This window comes from Carassius carassius, chromosome 26 (assembly GCF_963082965.1).
Source record: "Carassius carassius chromosome 26, fCarCar2.1, whole genome shotgun sequence".
In the NCBI taxonomy this organism is placed as follows: Eukaryota; Metazoa; Chordata; class Actinopteri; order Cypriniformes; family Cyprinidae; genus Carassius; species Carassius carassius.
Window position 1 is genome coordinate 3689216 of NC_081780.1, and position 21771 is coordinate 3710986.

General features: G+C 38.2%; 4 protein-coding genes across 10 annotated transcripts; 2 read left to right on the plus strand and 2 right to left on the minus strand.

Annotated features, from left to right (window-relative positions):
• Positions 1 to 83: 83 nt before the first annotated feature.
• On the minus strand, positions 84 to 5216 carry LOC132105544 (phosphoacetylglucosamine mutase-like). Its single transcript, XM_059510725.1, has 13 exons — positions 5126 to 5216; positions 4422 to 4630; positions 4128 to 4312; positions 3183 to 3250; positions 2859 to 2992; positions 2582 to 2777; positions 1524 to 1681; positions 1352 to 1435; positions 1166 to 1264; positions 921 to 1040; positions 686 to 808; positions 438 to 611; positions 84 to 360 (listed from the first exon to the last, which is right to left on the minus strand). The coding sequence occupies exons 2-13, from the start codon at positions 4626 to 4628 to the stop codon at positions 271 to 273; spliced, it is 1638 nt and encodes a 545-aa protein (XP_059366708.1). The 5' UTR covers positions 4629 to 4630; positions 5126 to 5216; the 3' UTR covers positions 84 to 270.
• A 1456-nt stretch (positions 5217 to 6672) lies between these two features.
• On the plus strand, positions 6673 to 11611 carry LOC132105545 (cystine/glutamate transporter-like). The gene is made up of 13 exons (XM_059510726.1): positions 6673 to 6832; positions 7239 to 7502; positions 8082 to 8208; positions 8284 to 8399; positions 8497 to 8622; positions 8865 to 8964; positions 9054 to 9098; positions 9192 to 9315; positions 9390 to 9493; positions 10377 to 10473; positions 10546 to 10695; positions 10773 to 10950; positions 11481 to 11611. The coding sequence occupies exons 2-13, from the start codon at positions 7259 to 7261 to the stop codon at positions 11543 to 11545; spliced, it is 1476 nt and encodes a 491-aa protein (XP_059366709.1). The 5' UTR covers positions 6673 to 6832; positions 7239 to 7258; the 3' UTR covers positions 11546 to 11611.
• A 3086-nt stretch (positions 11612 to 14697) lies between these two features.
• LOC132105546 (forkhead box protein M1-like) lies at positions 14698 to 19536 on the minus strand. 5 transcript variants are annotated; one of them, XM_059510730.1, is made up of 9 exons: positions 19378 to 19536; positions 18255 to 18661; positions 18035 to 18174; positions 17505 to 17687; positions 17293 to 17421; positions 17146 to 17205; positions 16808 to 16865; positions 16563 to 16717; positions 14698 to 15896 (listed from the first exon to the last, which is right to left on the minus strand). In XM_059510730.1, the coding sequence occupies exons 2-9, from the start codon at positions 18622 to 18624 to the stop codon at positions 15117 to 15119; spliced, it is 1875 nt and encodes a 624-aa protein (XP_059366713.1). In that variant the 5' UTR covers positions 18625 to 18661; positions 19378 to 19536; the 3' UTR covers positions 14698 to 15116. The 5 variants fall into 5 exon arrangements, with proteins under 5 accessions (XP_059366713.1, XP_059366711.1, XP_059366710.1 ...); XM_059510728.1 differs by lacking the exon at positions 19378 to 19536 and adding an exon at positions 19155 to 19283 and having other exon boundaries at positions 17505 to 17684; XM_059510727.1 differs by lacking the exon at positions 19378 to 19536 and adding an exon at positions 19155 to 19283.
• rhno1 (RAD9-HUS1-RAD1 interacting nuclear orphan 1) lies at positions 19011 to 21454 on the plus strand. 3 transcript variants are annotated; one of them, XM_059510735.1, is made up of 3 exons: positions 19011 to 19101; positions 20247 to 20442; positions 20519 to 21454. In XM_059510735.1, exons 2-3 carry the CDS (start codon positions 20263 to 20265, stop codon positions 21209 to 21211), a joined length of 873 nt encoding a protein of 290 aa, XP_059366718.1. In that variant the 5' UTR covers positions 19011 to 19101; positions 20247 to 20262; the 3' UTR covers positions 21212 to 21454. The 3 variants fall into 3 exon arrangements, with proteins under 3 accessions (XP_059366718.1, XP_059366716.1, XP_059366717.1); XM_059510733.1 differs by lacking the exon at positions 19011 to 19101 and adding an exon at positions 19825 to 19971; XM_059510734.1 differs by lacking the exon at positions 19011 to 19101 and adding an exon at positions 19841 to 19981.
• Positions 21455 to 21771: the final 317 nt, after the last annotated feature.

The following is a 21771-nucleotide window of genomic DNA, read 5'->3' on the forward strand; positions in this document are numbered from 1 at the left end:
ATGGCAGATCAATTGGGAAAAAGGCCAAAACTTGATTATTCTGTAATGAAATTAGTGTAAACAAAGGTTTATAAAGATCACAGTTTAACATAATCATACACTTCCATTTATAAAGCTTGTTGGTCATTCATACAGTACAAAGAGTAAACTATTAACATTCGTCATCTCCCAAAACATTTGTTTGTGCAACAAATACTAGTCTACTGTACATTTACAGTTTTCATACATTTCCTGGATGTATTCAGACTGACTGTTTGCATGAATGCTTGATTAATGTAAAGGTTTTGGCTCGTCTCCGACTCCTCCGGCGAGACGATACACAGCCAGACTGACCTCGTAAGCCAGACTATCAGCGTTTTCCTGCACATAATCACAGAAAATATACATTTACAATTAAATATATTGAGATACATAATGAGTATAATGATCATGTGTACCTGTGTGTCAGCCTCAGCATAGACCCTGACCACATCTTCAGTTCCAGACGGTCTAACGAAGGACCGAGCGCTTTTGTATTTCTTAACAAGCGAGTCGATGGCGTCCTGCATACCCTCTGGAGTCACGGCCCTCCTTTCTGCATCTGTTGTATCTATAACACGCCGGTCTGACACCTGCAGAGTATAATAGTTAAATATACTGTACACACAAACTCATACACCTCACAGACACACACACAAGCGCACACCGTGACTTTAAGTTGGCGGTTGGGCAGGTCTGTGTAAATTGCGTCCCAGTCTTGGACAGACATCCCTCTGATGGCCAACACTGCTTCAATCACTAGCATATCCGAGATTGCGTCTCCCACCGTCTGCAGAAGAGAGAAAGGGAGTTAAGTGTTAAGGAGTTAAAATTGTTTGAATCAAATAGTTGAAATAAGACATGTGATAATCTAGTTTGATGGTGTTTGTGTTGGTCTATACCTGGTTGATCAGATTGATGGTGCTCTCCAGGAGTTTCACAGCTCGCTTTCTCTCATCATTTGTGTTCGAGTCTTTCAGCAGCTCCTGAATCTGTTTCTGTGCTGCTTTACTAAACAAAACCTGCAACATACCAGTGCACATACCAGTGTACTAACAAATTTAAAAAATATAGATTCTAAAGTCTCTAAACTGGAAAGCTAGATCAAAAGTATTTATCAAATGTAATTAATTAGCAGTGAACTCACAGTTCCATGTCCATTAGCCTCAAAATACACCCCAATATCATATTCCTGTGCCGCATGATGTAGGTGCTTCACTCCTGTTTTTGTACAGCATACAGTGACCTGTGGAGAGGTCAAAGCTCACCTTAAAATCTCATGAACACTCAGTTTACATACAATAGTTAAAGGAGATGTTTTGTAGACTATCACCTTCATGACGTCCTCCAAGTAGCGAGTTGAGCTCCCATTAGCATATGCTGTCTGAACAACAGCAATCTGTAAATTCAACCCTGCCTGAACACACACACAGAAAAAAGAAATGTCTGAATTCATATTTGGACGTGCTCGTTTTCATTTTAGACCATGTTTGAGCTTGTAGAACCTGTGTGAGCAGCTCTTTGAGGTACGTGCTGATGAGAGTAGTGATCTTGTCTCCATCCAGCAGATGGAAGCAGCCTTTAGAGTCGGTGTAATAGAAAACAATGCGATCGGCATCACCATCGAACGAGCAGCAGCGCTCACCTACTCCCATATTCATACCTGGAGAGACAAAAAAAATTGAGATTTCTCTAATATTCTCTAATAGTCTAATATTCTCACCAAGGCTGCATTTACTTGATCAAAATACAGGAAAAAAAAAGAATTTAAAATAACTGTTTTCTGTTTTAATATACTCTAAAAATTATTGTGATGGCAAAGCTGAATTTCTTTTTCCTTCAGTGTCACATGATCCTTTAGAAATCATACTAATAGCTGATTTGCTGCTCATTAAACATTTCTTATCATTTGTATATATTGAAAAAAATTGTTGCTGCTTAAAGATTTTGTGGAAAATGTGATACACAACCATTCAGACGTTCGGCCTAGGTAAATAAATTAAGCAATGAAGCATTAAATTGATAAAGGTGAGAGTAAATATATTTATAATGTTACAATGTTACAACTGTATCATTCAAATAATTGTTCTTTCATCAAAGCATCCTAAAAAATGTAAAACAAAAATATTAACAAGCAAAAACATTTTCAACATTGATAATAAAGAAGCAAATCAGCATATTAGAATGTTTTCTGAAGGATCATGTGACACTGAAGACTGGAGTAATGAAGCTTTGCATCACAGGAATAAATTACACCTTAAAATGCATAGAAAACAGATACTGCACAATATTATTTAGCATTTTTGATCAAATAAATACAGCTTTAACTAGAGTAAACATTTTGTAACAATTTTTAAAAAACATTTAAAAACAAATCAGAATTATTCCTCGCTTTTGACCAGTAGTGTAGTGTTTCTATCATTATATCATGAACGTAAACTATCTTGGTTAATACAAACACAAATATTACATCGTCTTCATATAAAAGGGTTTTTCCCTGCTGGGATCAGAGGTGCAGTTCACAGGACCATGTGTTTTCACCCCTCAAAGAGTTCGGACAGACCTTGAGGCGCTTTCTGCTGGACTTTGACGTAATCTGCTCCACACATGTGGTTGAGTTTCCCACTACTGCCGTCATTCGAAAGCACCACCTGCAGTTCTGAGCGAAGAAACGGCTCCATTTCTCTCATTTTCAATGCGCCGATGCCGTTGGCTCCATCCACCAGAAGCCTCTTCTGATCATCGGTGCGGTTTGAGGCCTATGGAATACAAATAGGGAAGCAATTAATGCTAGAAATAATCACGATCATTAATGTTGGCTGTTTTTATGTCTCGCTTACGTTCTGGGTGAGCTGAAGGAAAGCCTGTGAGAGTTTTTGGTAGTAGCCCTCAACAGTGGGACTGCCGTAGCAGCCGTTCGTGTTGCAGCAGCACACCATATAATGCAGCTGGGGAGTGGTGACCAGACCATAGTCTTAAAGAGAAACACACACCCATCAATCTGTCACACTATAATCAACGGAGCAATTCATCAACCTTTGTACTGTCATAACAAGCTGTACTTATAATCTGAAAAAGAATGCAAATGCAAGGCTACTTCAAATGAGCTTTAAGAAAAAATAATCGAGGTCAATAAATTAAAGTTTTGAAATCCATAACCATACCATGAGTTTTGCCACCCAAACTGGAAACGCCATCCAGTACAGCCTGAGAGAGACTAGCACTGCTTGGCCTGAAGAAAACAAAAAGAGAAATAAAATACTACACTTAAATTATGCATTTTATACATTACATTCAACCAATTTACATGCTACAGATGAGCACAACAGGGAATGTAAATCAAGGAAAAACAACAAACATATTATTTATCAATGATTGTGCTTTACAATATGGTGATTTTTTTTCTTGTTGCGGAATAAAATAAATAAAAAATCTTATCATAACTCATGCTTTGTAAGAAAGATTTGGATAATAATTGACATTATGTTGACATTTTTTTTGTGATCTGGTTGATAATTTATAAAACACATTCATTTACTTTTTGCTTTCATAATTTTGTTTTTTACAGATTAATTATTATTTTTTTTTTACATATTAATTTAATTGACAGATTAATTCAGGGTCTCTTTGAAAAAAATAATTGCAAGAACAAATGCAAAATATAGATCTATATCTAAAGTAGTGAAATTGTGGAATACCAACATGACCAACAAAACTCAAAAACATCATTCGTACAATATGTTTAATATTTGAAACAAATGTACTCATGTATGAAACGTCTGTAACTTTTAATTACACAAAATTTGTCTTAACGTTTTTTATGTGTAATTATAAATTTCAGCAGTGAAAGTGTTGCTTTTTAGATTGTTTATGAAATAAGGTATATTTATGTAATATGTGTATGAAATTAATCCTGATGATGATAACAATCAACTACACTGGCTTTTCAGTCATATTTTCAAACTGTGAAACCTCTGTTTTCTGACTTAAAACACTGGCTTGGCCACTATGAAGTATCTACAGGTTCAGTAACTTCTCTCTGTATGTACTTAAGCTTTCAATTTGAACATTTGTTAACCGTCCCGCTGTGTAAACAGAAGCCAGGCTACCTGGTGTCTTTGCCGACGTAGATGCTTGCAGGCTCGCTCATGTCGATGTCCTCTTTCTCAATAATGTCCTTCAGTTCTTTAAGGAGAGAGTCCTGCTCCGCGTTAGCGAGTTGTGTGGCATATCCCTCCCACACCGCTGTCACCATCTCCCCCATGGGGTCAATAAGCTTCACCCCATTGTCTTCCTGAAAATGATGAGGATAACATTGCAGGAACGTTCTCAGAAGGTAAAAAACACAGAACTATTCTATAGTTATGACAGTAAATGTGGACACAGATGGGTGCGTTTCTTACTTCTGGGTTATGAGAAGCGGTCACCATGACTCCAATGGTGGATTTTGTCTTTTTGGACCTCAAAATTGCCAACAGCCCCATGCGAAACATGATGTGATCCAGATGTTTGGCATGAGTGCGGAATCCAGCTGTGCCATACTGCAACGTAAGGCCCTCCGGCTTCGGATGCAGCTCTGACTTTTGAGATACTTCCTCAAACTGAGCCATCTCTGAAAACAAACACATAACGTAAACAATGTGTAAACAAACGACTAAGCTTGATTCATTCATTCTGATTAAATTATATTCTTTACAACTTTAATAACGGGATCACCAACTGTGATTAACATTAAAGCATGTAAATAACAATTATCATATAAAATTCATTAAGAGTTCAAAACCCCAAGCAGTTTGTGATTTATGATGCACATAAATGCAATAACCAAAACAATAATTAATAAACCAATCCCAAGATAAACCAAAGTAAAGTAAAAAAAAATTAAGAATTATAAATTGTAATAATTTAACAATTTGACAATTACTACACTCAATTATTACAAATAATAACTTCATTCAGTCTGAAATTAATGACATTCCTATTCGCACCACTGCACACATTATCCGGACACGCAAACTAAAACAAGACATATGCAAACTAAATACAGCAGTTTTTTAAATGATTAAATAATTTGAATATGAACACAGCTGATGAAGTTTATACTCACTCTTCTGTTTCTGTAACTAGAGCACTTCCTACTTCCCGGTTTACGTGGCTACAGCGATTTACGTCGCCACGCCTCCTTTCATGACGTTATCAGTAACTTTATGCTTATGCAGTTTCGCTTAACCCACAGATTAAAGTCTAATTATATGAAACGTTTGCAGTGTGTGCTAACTGAGAATTTTCATTGTTATTCCCGAGATATTGGATTTAAAAAAACAAAAAAAATATTTATTTATAGATCAATTCAAATTTCTAATTACAGATATAATAGTTATTGTAAATTATACAATTATGATAATGCATTCTTTATTTCAGCAAACTCAGTCACATCACATTTTAATTAATACATTTAATGTCTTTAACTTCAAGAACTGACTTAAAGTGAGGATGCTAAAAGTAATTTTTTTATATATAGTTTTTCAGCCCTAAAGGTTTTTTATTTTTTATTATTATTTTTTTTTTCCGGTTCATTATCAGCTGTGTAAAAATATTCCAAAAAATGTTGCTGCAGATGTTGTAACTCTGTTCCCATTTCACTGTTAAGGAATAGCTTCTCAGATGCCCCTGCACTGTCATTTTTTAACAAACTTTGTGCTTTTTATGGCACATAGTGTAACAGAAAATGAAAAACACAACAGAGACCCTTCATGGTTTCAAAAGAAACTTTAACACACATGTCTAATGTCTGACAAAATTAAGTAAACGGCCAGACACAGAAAAAGGAGATAGAGAGAGTTGGTGGTCCCTGGCCAATAACAGTTTACTGCTAAACTCCCTCTTAGCTAGGACTGACCCTCACACACACTAACACTCTGTAGCATGTGCTGAAAGAGCTTTCAGTAATTTGTGTGGTAAACTTAACCAAAACCCTCTTGGATTTTTATGCACTCTCCGTAGTCAACATTTGTTGGTTTTTATGTTGCTGCTGAAGAAAAATTTATTTTGCAGCTGCTTCAACAAGAAGAGGAGGTCCTCGTGGTAGATTCCTGCATCCCTCTGTGCGCACTTTACCTACATACATATGCAGCACAATGGCACATGGTTTTCCCTGTCTAAAAGGCTTTAATTTCTGGTGTTGATGAATCTGGAGAAGAGTGCTGGCTTTGTTCCTGGCCTGAGCTCTGAGCTTGATGGTGAGTCTCCAACATGAAAGGAGCCAGTAGCCCCTCACTGCAGAACTCAAGATCCAGGGGACATTGTTGTATCCATATCTAGGGGGTGGAGATTGGTAAGTTTAGGGGTGGAGATGGGTAGGTTTATGGGTGGAGATGAGTGGGTTTAGGCGTGAAGATGACTGGGTTTAGTGGTGGAGATGACTGGGTTTAGGCATGAAGATGACTGGGTTTAGGCTTGAAGATGACTGGGTTTAGGCTGGAAGATGACTGGGTTTAGGGGTGGAGATGAGTGGGTTTAGGGGTGTAGATGAGTGGGTTTAGTGGTGGAGATGAGTGAGTTTAGGGGTGAAGATGACTGGGTTTAGGGGTGGAGATGAGTGGCTTTAGGGGTGAAAATGGGTAGATTTGGGGATCAGGGGATGGAGACATGTAGGTTTAGGTATATGAAAGGTGGGAGGAGTTAAATCTGGATTCATCCACACCCCCTGGATCTTGTGCTCTGCTGAGGACCATCTCAAAAGAGCTGCAAAACTAGCTGCTTAAAGAAGAAAAGAGAAAAGTTTACTGGTCCCACTATTTACTACTTCTCACTGGTGAGTAAGAGAAAATAATAATGTGTCTTATATTTTTCTTAAATGAAAATTAGTATTTGTTTTGGAATATTTATTATATTACAAATGTTCTATTAAAGTTACTGGCAGTACATTTGTTCTAAACATTGAGAGAACCTTGCTAGAACATTCTGAGAATGTTCCCTGTTAGCTGGGAAAAGTTTCTTTGTAGTGGAAATAGTATGAAAAAAGTGGGTATTTTATGAACAGTTCACTGAAAAAATGGCACGGATATGAAAACTCTCTTTTAGAACCTTAAGTATGTGATGAACATCACTCCTACTGAAAATCTGCTTTGAAAGTGTTTTATATGTCTTCTTATTTGTGTAGTATGATTTTTTTATTTTTTTTATTTTTTGGTGAAACTTATGTGCATATTTTCTTTAAGAGCTAATCAGCCACTGAGAGATGAGGGTTTTAAAAAGAGAGTCGGTCACTGATAAAGTGTCAGATGAAGGAACAGAAAAGACAGTGAAAGACGATGCAGTTCATCTCAGGAGGAGTATAGGCCTGGTGCCGTCTATTTCCTTCATCATCGGCGCTGTGGTGGGCAGCGGCATCTTCATTGCCCCCAAAGGAGTGTTGATGAATTCAGGCAGTGTGGGATTGTCCCTGCTGGTCTGGGCTCTGTGTGGCGTCCTCTCCACTTTTGGTGTGGAACATCTTCTGTGCTTACAATAACTTTTTAATGTTTTATTATACTTGAGGAATTTCATTTATTCCTTTGTTTCAAAGCTGAATGTTCTGCCACATTACTCCAGTCTTCAGTGTCACAGTGTCAGTGTCCTGCAGAAATCATTCTGATCTTTTTTATTAACATCAATGTTGAAAATTGTTTTTGCTGCTTAATATTTCACACTGCTATCCAAATGTTTGGGCCTATTAAGATTTACAAGAAAATTAAATACTTTTGTTTAGCAAGGATACATTAAATTGATCAAAAGTGACAGATATTTATATACAAAATAAATAAATGTTATTTTTATTTATCAAGGAATCCTGGAAAAAAGTATCTGTCAGGGTTATGTTTTTTGTTCTTGCATCTTGCTCTTTTAGTTTAGCCTGCCTTAGTTACTGATTATGTTCACCTGTCCATTATTAATCACCCAAAAATTAAAATTCTGCCATCATTTACTCACCCTCAAGTTTTTACAAGTCAATGGGTACCGTCAACTCTTGGTTAACAATACAAGTTTAATCCATTTTTTGACATATAGCATGTTCTTTGCAGGAGCATTATGCTATGCTGAGCTGGGCACGAGCTTTAGAAAATCAAGCGGTGATTACACTTACCTGCTGGAGACCCTGGGGCCCCTACCTGCCTTTCTGCGACTCTGGATTGAGTTAATTTTCATCAGGTGTGTGTGCTAGCAGTGTTTGTATTTTGCTGTGTTTACAGGACCGGAGTGAGTCCAATCATAATGTCACTTCAGACCTGCAGTGGCTACATACGTGTCTCTGGCTTTTGGTCAGTATGTGGTGGAGCCATTATTCATGCCGTGTGCCGCTCCAACAGTTCTGGTCAAACTCGTCAGCATGCTGGGAGTCCGTGAGTGACATTACTTTATTGATTACTTTAGTTTAGTAATCTAAATTTGTTAAAAACCTACATATGATGTTGTAAAACTATGATCTGTTCTGCCTAGCATTTGTGGTGGCAGTGAACTGCTGGAGTGTGTCAATGGCAACACGTTTACAGGTCTTGTTGACCTTCATCAAGATGTTTGCTCTGATTCTGATCATCATCCCAGGCATCATGGCTCTGGTCAATGGTGAGAGACGCATGCTGTTTTATCTGCTGCAATACAGTGTTCCTTTAGGATTACTCTGGTAGGTTTTCAAACAAAACATATATTCATTTTACTTCCATAAACCTGTGTGAGAAATTGAAAAGAGGCTACTTTTTTTTTTAAAGTATAATTACCAAAAAGCGTAAAAGTATAATTTTATATATCTTAAACTATTTAAGATGAGAGGGAGCAAACAGACTTGATATTTCTATTTTCTATTTCAGGGAAAACCGAAAATTTCCAGAAAGACTTTGATACAGATTCTTTATCTCTGACCAAACTGCCTCTGGCCTTTTATTCAGATCTTTATGCATATGTTGGATGGTGGGTATTAGCAGCAGAGTCAAACATAAAAAAAAATCTAAATGAAGGGATTTCCAAAATAATGTAAAAGTGTTTATTTTTTCTTACAGGTATTATTTAAATTTCATAACTGAAGAGGTTATTAATCCAAACAGGTATTCAGAAGTTCTCACATTGCCAAATAGTTCACTTGACAGCATGTGATTTTATCTTTTTATAGAGATCAATTTCTCATATATTCCTATTAGAACCATCCCATTGGCCATCATTTTCTCTATGGTGACTATTACCATGTTTTACGTGCTGGTCAATGTGGCTTACTATACCATGATGACCGCAAATGAGTTACTGATGTCAGATGCCGTGGCAGTGGTTAGTAGAGGTCTTTGGAGATGATATTACAGGCTTTAGTTTGGAGAGTAAATGTGCTCTCCTTAATACTGCAGACATTTGCAAGTCGGGCTCTGCAGGGTGTAGCTCCAGCAATACCAGTATTAGTCGCTCTTTCCTGCCTTGGATCACTTAATGGAGGATTTTTTGGTGTACCCAGGTAAGGATCTCAGAAACACAAAGGCAAAAGATGATTTGGATCTAAAAGTAGGTTTTATCTTTGTAGTAGTCTTTGACTTTGACCGGTTAAAAGAATAGTACACTCGAAATGAACATTTGCTAAAAATTTACTCACCAAGGCCATCCAAATTGTAAATGAGTTCGTTTTGAGAAATGTATCATTACATCACTTGCGCATCAATGGATCCTCTACAGTGAATGGGTGCCGTCAGATTGAGAGTCCAAATGGCTGATCAAACGAATAATCAACAGGACTCCAGTCAATCAGGTAACAATTTAAGTGAAAAGCTGTGTGTTTGTAAAAAAAAAAAAAAAATTCATTAAGACAGTTTTCATTTTAAACCATTAGGTAAAATATGAGTCTTCTATCCATTGCATTCTCTAGTAAAAAATAAAATAAAAAAAAGTCTTCAGGGGAGAAATTTGCATGTTAAACCTGTTTACAAGCAAAAAACTGTCCAAAACAGTTCTACACAAATGAGTGGGTGGATTTTAATGTGAGACAACAACAGGGGATCAACTTTTCCACTGTAGGAAGCATTCTTATGAATTATGGACTATCAACCTGAAGCAACGATTAAAGTTAAAACACCTTAATTATGGATTTGTTTGTTACCAACACACCTTTTCACTTCACAAGATGTTAATTGATGGACTGGAGCGGTGTGGATTCCTGGGATGCTCTCTCATTCTGTCGGTACCCATTCACTGCAGAGCAAATGATGAAATGCAAAATGTCTCAAAATTTGCTCCATTAAAAAACAAACTCCTCTACATCTTGGATGCCCTGAGGGTAATTTTTCAGCAAATGTAAAATTTTGGACCTACTATTCCTTTAAGATTTTATGACTCCCTTTCTGCAGGATGTTGTTTGTGGGAGCCAGAGGGGGTCACTTACAAGCTATCTTCTCCATGATCCATATTCGCAGACAAACACCACTGCCAGCTGTGCTATGTTTGGTACGATCACATCCATTCATCCTTTTCTCCTGGTTCCTCAATGCCTGTTTACGTTTCCCCTGATGTTTGTAGTATCCTCTGGTGATCATCATAATGGTGAGAGGAGAGATCTTTCAACTGATCAACTTTGCATCCTTCTCCCGTTGGCTCTTCATTGCCTTGGCCACCTTAGGAATGATCATCCACCGCTACAGATTTCCAGATCATCCCAGACCATTCAAGGTCCATTTAAATGGCTCATTACCGATTTATTCATAGGAATTTGCCACCGTATTAAACATTGTGTTGGCTGTGTTCAGGTCCCTCTAGCAGTTGCGGTGATCTTTACCACAGTGTGTTTCTTCATCGTGGGCCTGTCCTTGTATTCCGACCCCTGGAATACAGGCGGCAGCTGTGCCCTCACATTATCAGGAGTACCGGTGTATTACCTGACAGTTAAGAAGTCATACATACCCAAACGCTGGAAAAAAACCTTCAGTGAGTAAATTAACACAAAATGCATTTATTAACCTTAAGAAAATTAACCATGGTTTAACTGCAAAAAAACAACAACAAAAAGCATGTTAACCACAAAATAGTATGCGTTTGCTAGACTAACCATCGTTTGGCGTTTATAGTAAAGCTTCTTTGATACAAATGGTAAACAATAGGCCAAAAAAAGGTTATCATACATTTGCTATACTAAAACCATGGTTAATTCCTGTAAAAGTAAAAGCTAAATATTCATTGCTATGGATTTTATATGAAACAAGGCTGCAAGGGGTCTTTACAATGGGATTCACTATATTCAAAACGTTTTTAGTTTTTGTCTACTTAAAAGTCTTTTTATGGAAAGACGTTTCATCAGCTTTAAAAAAAATCAGTGTTTAACGACAGTACAATCAACTGATCATACTGCATTTCTATTTCTCAAAGCCTGGACTTCATTCCAATAGATAGATAAATATGGCTCTACTAAAAAAGGTCAGAAAAGATCCAATGATTGACCTCTACTTCCTCTTGTGCAGATTATTTAAGCCTACATCTGCAGATATTCCTGGAAGTGGCTCAGCAGGAAATTCAGACGTACTGATGGAGCTTCACCAAACTACAGACCTGAGTGTTGCAAAGGGCATCAAAATTCATTTGTGTGGTGTTTGCTATTACTATTAGACCTAACCAACATAGCATCCGCATAGCAAAATCCTTGCACCCTATCCATTATTGCAAGGATCACTTATATTTTCATCTTGCTTATATTCAAATCAAAGACAGTCACAGTACTATGTCCTGGGAAGTCATGCTGTTGGGTTAAAGGGATAGTTCACTCAAGAATGATTTCATGTCATTCCAAATCCATTAGATTTGGTTAATCTTCAAAACATAAACAAATATACTTTTCATGAGATCTGAGGTGTTTCTGTTCCTCTGTTGAACATTAATATAACCAAAACTTTGACGATCCAAAAATGGCCTAAAATGAAGCAGTTTAATGCAAGTCTTCATGTGAAGAGATATGATGGCTTCATTTGATGACCTATCCTTTTAAGGACCCTTTTTGTAATAATTCACAAATATGTTTGTACAAAATATCCCTTTATTCTCAAAAAGAACATACAATAGGACGAGAAACCAAATTGTATGCTTTGTTGAAAATGACATGGGTGTTTCTGGTTAAAGACTGCTACATCAGTAAAAAGCAGATAACTTTTATATTTCAATACAGTCTTCAAAAATAGTACATCCTTTTTACGTTTTTTTTTTTCAATGGCAATGGGTCTGAATGGGACATTTGTTTGTATCACCAAAATATTTGTGAAAATAGTTAAGAAATGTAGTTGATTTTTATTACATGCCTTTGAATTCTTACAGAATCCGAGTACCAAGGCACTTGACAGCTTCTTAAATGTCTGTGCATCAATGTACAATTATTAGTAAATAGTACTTCATTTTTAATGTTTGTGTAACATCTGTCAATCATTTAGATTTTGTATATTTTTGACATTTTGCTGTTTTTACATTGGAATAATGCAATACAGTCGTGGCCAAAAGTTTTGAGAATTACATAAATATTAGTTTTCAAAAAGTGTGCTGCTAAATTACTTTTAGATCTTTGTTTCAGTTGTTTCTGTGATGTACTGAAATATAATTACAAGCACTTCATACGTTTCAAAGGATTTTATCGACAATAACATGACATTTATGGAAAGAGTCAATATTTGCAGTGTTAGCCCTTCTTTTTCAGGACCTCTGCAATTCGACTGGGCATGCTCTCAATCAACTTCTGGGCCAAATCCTGACTGATAGCAACCCATTCTTTCATAATCACTTCTTGGATTTTGTCAGAATTAGTGGGGTTTTGTTTGTCCACCCGCCTCTTGAGGATTGACCACAAGTTCTCAATGGGATTAAGATCTGGGGAGTTTCCAGGCCATGGACCCAAAATTTCAACATTCTGGTCCCCGAGCCACTTAGTTATCACTTTTGCCTTGTGGCACGGTGCTCCATCGTGCTGGAAAATGCATTGTTCTTCACCAAACTGTTGTTGGATTGTTGGAAGAAGTTGCTGTTGGAGGGGGTTTTGGTACCATTCTTTATTCATGGCTGTGTTTTTGGGCAGAATTGTGTGTGAGCCCACTCCCTTGGATGAGAAGCAACCCCACACATGATTGGTGTCAGGATGCTTTACTGTTGGCATGCCACAGGACTGATGGTAGCGCTCACCTTTTCTTCTCCGGACAAGCCTTTTTCCAGATGCCTCAAACAATCGGAAAGGGGCTTCATCGGAGAATATGACTTTGCCCCAATCCTCAGCAGTCCATTCACTATAATTTCTGCAGAAGATCAATCTGTCCCTGATGTTTTTTATTGGAGACAAGTGGCTTCTTTGCTGCCCTTCTTGACACCAGGCCATCTTTCAAAAGTGTTGGCCTCACTGTGCGTGCAGATGCGCATACACCTGCCTGCTGCCATTCCTGAGCAAGCTCTGCACTGGTGGCACTCCGGTCCCGCAGCTGAATCCTCTTTAGGAGACGATCCTGGTGCTTGCTGGACTTTCTTGGACGCCCCCCTAAAGCATTCTTTACAAGAATTTAACCTATTTCCTTGAAGTTCTTGATGATCCTATAAATTGTTGATTTAGGTGCAATCTTAGTAGCCACAATATCCTTGCCTGTGAAGCCATTTTTATGCAACGCAATGATGGCTGCACGCATTTCTTTGCAGGTCACCATGGTTAACAATGGAAGAACAATGATTTCAAGCATCACCCTCCTTTTAACATGTCAAGTCTGCCATTCTAACCCAGTCAGCCTGACATAATGATCTCCAGCCTTGTGCTCGTCAACATTCTCACCTGAGTTAACAAGACGATTACTAAAATGATCTCAGCAGGTCCTTTAATGACAGCAATGAAATGCAGTGGAAAGGTTTTTTTGGGATTAAGTTCATTTTCATGGCAAAGAAGGACTATGCAATTCATCTGATCACTCTTCAAAACATTCTGGAGTATATGCAAATTGCTATTATAAAAACTTATGCAGCAACTTTTCCAATATTTATATAATTCTCAAAACTTTTGGCCACGACTGTACAATGAATGTATCATGAATTAACAGCTACATTTTGATAGTAGACTACTTAGCATTTATGAACTCTGTGCTTGCTCACTAATTACTCTATATAAGCAAATGAACATAAAAAGCTTTGTAATTCACCACAAATCTCTTTGAAATCTCATCTTGGTCATATCCAACATTCAGAACACAGTCTTAAATCTGCAAAAAAGCAGCAGCAAAGATGAGTCACTATTCTGACATGCTTGTAACCATGAAAACACATTATGAATGTTATAAATGGCTCCATTCTCTCCAGATGAATAGTGGCAAATTCTAGTACAGTGCAACACTTACATCTGACAATCTGCAATTAACAAACCACCATTAAAGGGACAGTCCACCCAAAAAGTTGAATTCTGTCATTATTTAGTCACCCTCCAGTCATTCCAAACCTGTGTGAGTTTTTTTATTCTGTTAAGAATAAAAGAAGAAATTCTAAACAATGTTGGTAACCAAATACTACAACGGCTACGGTCAACTGTTTGGCCCCCAACATTCTTCAAAACATCTTCTTTTGTGTTCAACAGAAGAAACTCAGGTTTGGAACAAGTGGAGGGGTGAGTAAATGACAGAATTCTCATTTTTGGGTGAAAAATCCCTTTAATTTGAATGGCCGTTTATTTTGTACCCCAAAATTCTCTGTAAAATATGTTTACTGTCAGTCTATCTGGCTAATCCAAGGTGTTCAAAATCAATCCAAAACAAAGAAATGCTGTAAAATTGGGTAGTGTAATTTAATTAATCTGGTAAACCTGTATGTTCACGTATAATACACACACTCTCTCTCTCGCTCTCTCTCTCTCACACACACACACACACACACACTTATATATTACAACTTGTGCAAATTAATCTTATCTAAGTACATTCGTCACTAACAGTTTTGTTCGCAAATAAAGGCCTACACATACAAAACACAAACATGTACAGTAAAAGGCAGTGAAATAGCATTAGAAATTAAGAAAATTCTTAAGAGATCAATTGCAAGTAAATATGAATCAAAGGCAGTGAAGGATGTGTGAGCAGCTCGGTTAAAAGAATTGGGATTCACTTCAGCTCCGGGATAAATTGGGACCAGCTGATGTTTGCCATGCCGAGATCATCATCCTCCAGGTTGGGGAAGCTGATATCCACTAGGATTTTACTCAGGCTGTCGTTCATGGTATCCAGGACAAGGCCTTCGGTGAGAGAGCGGTTGGCGGTGCCCTCTTGCAGCAGCTCTCTGGAGCAGGTCGGAGTGGAGCGTCTCGGAGAAGGTCTGGAGCAGGTGAGCAGCTCTCGAGGGGAGCTGAAGAGCGGCAGCTCTTTGAAAGGCGTGCTGTTGAAGCTGAAAGGCGTGTGTCCGTGCCGTTGCGGGGTGAGCTGTGGCCCGCTGGGCGTACGGATGGGGCTGAAATCCAGCACACCTCCCTTCCTGACAGGAGTGATCCTCCAGGGCTCCAGAACTGTGGGAAGCTTACTAGGTGTGGATGAGGAAGGGTGGCTGCTCTTGATTGGCGTTTTAAAAGTGTATTCTCTGTTTGGGCTGTCAGGGTTGGGTTTACAGGAGAGCTGGGGCTCCAGATCATGAGTGTCTTGGAAGGTGGAGACATCGGAGACCACGCCCGAGTCGAAGAGAGTGCTGTCGGGGTAGAGCAGGACGGGTTCCTCGGTGGCTGGCAGGACTAGACTCTGTTTGCGGCGGGAGCTGCTGTTTTCTTGCAGTCTGGTTTTGCAGGGCAGAGCTTCCGGAGCCTCTGGAGTCACAGACATGCTCACAGGCTCCTCCTTTATGTCCTGAAAGGTGGACGCACACAGCATCACCGAGCTCACGTTGCTCTGTGAGACCTTTCACAACACACACAAGCGTTAAACCAGAACTTACTCTACAACAACAACAAAAAAACAATAAACACCATAATTGATTTGTTGTCTGCACTAAAGTGGACTACCAGCCCAAAACCAGGTAAAGATCCAACCGATCAACCATCTAGATCAGATTTTCCTGTTTTACTCATTTTCAATATAATTAATAGCAGGATAAAATATGACCTGTTTTATAGAAATAAACAGGCTTCATATTAGGGGCAATCCAAACCCTTATTGACTGCTCTAAAAAGGTTTACAAGCCCCAAGCCAGCTGGAAGTCAGCAGAGGTAAATAAATGACCATTACATTCTGATTTTAGCAAGATTTTCAGTAGTATTTCCCCACGTGAAATGAATGGGTGAAAAAAATGCAACCACATAATTACGGAAAAAATAATTTTATAAATGAATAATTAAATAATAAATAAATACCCATAGCAAAGCATTAACACATAATGGTCATGTTTGCTGTACTGCATTTAAAATTATGCTAAAAAAAAAAAACCTGCATATATATTACAGTATAACCACTGAGAAAAAAGAAATAGGTGTAATTTTTCTATAATATAACTTTTTTTTTCTTTTGATGAAATATGATCTAGGGCAGTTTTTGTGAGATTTATTCATTTAAACATTTAGGGTTTACCTTAGGGGCAATACGGACCCTCTTGCTCGGAGCGTGTGGAGGAGTGGCAAGAGCCACAGGACTGGAGGAGGGCAGGAAGAGCGACTGACCCAGAGGAAGCTGGATGGGAACCAGGTACGAGTCAGTCCGAGGCAGAAGCGGCTTCATCTTCCTCTCTGAGGACGAGCAGAGATAAAACGACTGTCAGGAAACAAACTCTTCACACATGCTGAGACATTCATCCCTCTCATCCAGCCATCACTCACCTGAGCCGCCCGTGGCAGGTATGGCTTTCTTTAGCTCCGGAGGACCTCTCTTCTGTTGCTACAGAGCAAAAAAAAAAAAAAAAAGTTACTTGCTTTACTTTCACATAAAGTGTGGCATTCAATCTAACTGCAGTCTCAATACTGTCTGCCTTTTTGATGACTCTCAGATGATTAAAAGAACAGAATAAGTGATGATCTCAAGCTGAACATTCTTCCTTCTGTCTGACTGTCCCTGAAATAAAATAAGTGATTCCTGGAGAAGTAGAGAGGCTGGCCCCTGTCTTACGCCCTGACGATCTGCCATGAGAGGATGAAATCAGGAGGAAAAGGGGTCTTACTTGAATGAAACCAACTTGTGGGATCTGAGGGCAAGTGGGGGTCACTGGGCCAACCAAAGGCTGTGGGACGAGCCAGGAAATGAAAGATGACCACATTTGAAGCTTAAAATCACATATGAACACTATAGCACAGTAAGTGATACACACCTTGTATACTTGGTCCAAAGTAAGACAGCGGTTTGCTTCTGGTCGAATCGTCCAATAGGAGATCTTGCCATCGAGGGATGTCTCCCGGACAAACATGTCATGCAGTGAGAGATTATGACGTATGGAATTCTAACAAAAGAATTTAATCATCACTCAGAAATCGTACAAGAGAGTTTTGGGTAAACTGAAACCATACTGGTTTTACACACTACCTTCCATCCGGGTTTGGCAACATTTCTGAAATACGGAAAATGGTCCTCGATCCAGTTGTAAATTTCCTTCAGGGTCATTTGTCGGTTCTTCTTGCTGTTGATAGCAAACTGGATCATAGCCATGTAGGAATATGGGGGTCTCTCTGACAGAGGGTCCTTCTCCTTTTCTGGAGCTTTGGGGTGCTTATAAGAAAACAAACTATTTTTAACAATGAAAATAAAAAGAGCGCAAAATATAGAAGAAATTTACAAAAAATAAAAATTATTTATTAACCAATTTGTCAACCAATTTTAATCATATATAAGTATATGACATTTTTTACTATTATTTAAGTTCATCAAGTTTTTTTATTTACAAAAAATAAACAAAAAATGCTAAATCATAAATTAGAATTAAAGATTAACATGTTTTTTTCTCTATTTTCCAAACCAAATAAAAAAGCCAACTTTTAGACATCTCTGATCTATAATGTTCATTTAGAAAATAGTTAGGGTGAATTTAATTTCATGCCGACTTTAACGTTGTGTACCTGATGACAGTCACTTGGATTGTCTGTGCTGGTGCATTTTTGGTTTGACTCAGATCCGAGCCCGTCAGAGCTCATTTTTCCCAGCCAATGGATGTTGGTCAGACTGTCATCAAGTGGGAAGCACTCTGTCTCTTTTTTCACTGATATCACAGCAAAAGAACATTTCAGAAAACACATTTTTCAAAACATCAACAAGCTAAGTCTTAGCCTCATCCCTCACCTTTCTGGAGATCACCCTTGGGTTCTGTAGATAGACACCCAAGGGTTTTGCTCTCCTCCAAACTGGTGCTGCCACTGAGCAGGATGAACTTGTTTCGGCCCTGAGGGCCACACTCCTTTCCTTTGGCCGTCAGGGCGCTGATGACGCTCTGCAGATCGGCTGCTTTCGGGATCACCACCACCTGAGTGTCCGGCATGGTGGGGTGATCCATCATGCGGATGCCATCGGGGAACCAGCGGGCGATGGACGGGGTCGGGGTGGTCTTGCAGCGCGGCCCATCTGCCTCATCACACCCTGCATCAGATCCACTCTTCTGAAATGGCAGCTTCCTCCTCTTCAGGATAATGGGTCTCCTTGGGCTCTCTCTCATTGTTTGCTCACAGCAAAAATGTCTGGCTGATGACTGTCTGTATATAAAACACACAATAGGTTATATTTACATCTAACTTAAAAGTTTTTTTGTCCTAAATACAGTACACATATGAACTATTCAGTTACAAGAATCTAACGTTAGACGCTTCGCTAGATCATTCATACAAACAATAAAATAACACACAATCTTGATTCAAAAGCAGATTAAGCGTCAAAAGAAATGCGTGCACGTAAAATATAGATTAAATACGTTAAAAATATCATATATATTTGCAGTTCTTGGCAAAATATACCGATAAGAAGGTCTGCTGATAAACGAACTTTTTTATCTAACGACTCTTGAATGACGATTTTAGTTCTAGAATATAAAATACCGTTACAAACTGATTACTTTCAATCTGACCCATTGTTATTATTATTGTTATTAGTTTTGTTTGACAGATCGTTCAGAGGCAAAAGATTTCGTGATTAGCAGGTTTGTAAAATATTAGTGTACAAAATAAAATAAAAGTGCTTTTATTTTTTTACAATGATCTTAAAGCGTTCATCGTCGTTTTACACATTAGAGCTTGCTGTCGTCTTCATATTTAATATAATTAAAACAGTAAAATATTAACGTTTAAACGATCTTCCTTTATCTGACATGCGGCCTAGTGATTCGTCTAACTTGTCCAACTAACCTACAGTAACTGTTACACGGTTAATTTATTAAAAATACAATTCAAATTAAATAATACGAAGCGGATCAAACCTTCATATCATGTCAGCCGTGCAGACGGTACTTTATTGGCGTTAATCTGGCAGTGTTGAGTGATAAAATGTACTTTGATGGGGGTGAATGGAAAAACTCGGTTCCTTGGACTCTTGTGCGCATTTGATGAGATTTGAATTTTGGCGCAGAGCGGTGTAGCGCTATGACGTTGCAATGGTGGCTAAACATGGGCGTAGCCATTGAGCGGAGAGTGTTGTTTTTGGTGCAGTAAGTAGGGCGATCAGTGGTCTGGTTTAAATTTTACGCATGAATAGTAACGCTGGTGAAAAATAATAATATTGGAACTTTAAAAACACAATAAATTATATAAAATAATAATTTGATATTTGAACCCATCCTAGCTGACCAATCAAAACAACATCCGGTCCACCAAGCCCCGCCTCTTGTGGTATTCCATTGCTATGCTAACTAAGTGAACCAGTTTATATTTCTCCGGGAGGAACTCAAGTGTGTGTGAATGGGGGGATGAGCTTTCACACAAACCTCAGTCAGACGGTTTATTAGTCTCTTTTTTCAAATGTACATGGTCCAAAAAAAAATACAATGCGATTGAGAAGAAACACAAAGCGATCCGTGAGTATCAGTTAAGTTTTCATTGCATGCCATTATTAAATAAACAAGCGCACATTCTTCATAGCTCATAGCACGGCTACCATGTCTCACTAACAAACATACGATAAAATGCGAATAAGATGAAATCTTGTAGTATTAATGGTTTTAATGCCTCTATATATGTTGGTAGCCTGTATCTGTCTTAAAGAATTGAAAGTGTATGCCTGCATGACACTGACAGATCAGCAGTAGTAATGATTCTCTGACTCATGTCATCCTGTTTTCCTCCTTTGTAGCATATCATGTCTTCTAATGCCCCGCAATTCTCATAAGAAGAGACTACTGAACCCAAACAAATCTCAGCTGTTGTTCGTGGAGGCGCCCATAAACGGACCAAAGCACGAGTATGGACCACAGCTACGGAGTGCCATTCATCCCAAGTCATTTATATCAGAGAAACAACAGCGAGGTGGTGCACAATGTACCTCTTGGGTATGTGCATACTTTGCAACCCTTACCTTAATTTTATGAGCGAAGACTGAAACTGAAACATGTTTTCTGTTTGTAGGTGTCTCTGCAGTTTAATTCGCTCAAAACCACAACGCTTAGTCGAGATGGTCGAGGGAGGAGAAATAACCAGATGGCTACGAGGATCTCAAACAAGGCCCCAGTTTTGGGTTTGCGTCATACTAGAAGAGCAAAGGCCTGCAAATATATTCCCTTGTCCTTTGAGGCAACCCCAGCAGGTTCACAACACCAGTGTGAAAACATTAGAAGTTCACGGACAAAGAATGATAGGCTTGCTTCTTCGGACAAGCATGGTAAGGACCTTCGAGAAACACCAAGAAGAACTTGCTTTCCTCGAAAAGGGGTGGAGAGGAGGATGGCTACACATGTTATATCCACCTCCAGGCATTCAGAAGTTTCAAAGAACGTGCAATTGCACAAAAATGGAATGACTAGGGATTCAGTTCACACACCGAACACAAGCTTGGTTCCCGAACCCCTGAATATAGAGATGCCTGAAATGCCACATTGCTCCAGCACATCTCCATCCAATGTTCAACATCTCCTCTTCCCCCAAAATCAAGCAAAAACTCCTCCACGAACTGAGAACTCAAGCATCCTGGTAATGGACACACCTGAGAAAGACTATGGGCTGAGGGTAACATGGAGACGGAGGAAAGGACTGATGAAATTGTTGATTGACAGAGGTCAGCTTCTTCCAGCAGATGCTGGAGTTGCCAGTGATTGGAATTAAAAACCATAAATTAACAGATACATCAATAATTTGATCCATTTTGTAGTTTTCTGTTCTATATGCATTGGCTAAGATTTGGGAAATTGTACAATTTGGAAATGTAATATATGAACACTTCAGTAGAGAAGAATTAAAGATGTAATTTTTTTTGTCCCCAGCCTTACTTGAAGGAAGCACCTTTGTACTCTGTTGTACGTTAATGAATTATGTACTTGCATGTCAAATACACATCGGTCAAATGCCTTTTATTATTTGTTTATTTATATATATATATATATATATTTTTTTTTTTTTTTTTTAACCAAAGGGAGTTTGTTTGTTTGTTTAATTTATTGTGTGCCGGAAAAGTCAAATATTTTAAGGTTTTATATTATAATACTTTGAGAAAGTATTTATATGAAAAATATAAGAGGAGTATAAAATATTTATGATAAAGTATGCATATGAAAAATATAAAAGGGGCATAAAATATCATATTAAATATTAACTCAGAAATATAATAATTTATATTGAAAATATTTTTGGTCTCTACTTAATACCATAGTTTATACATATATATA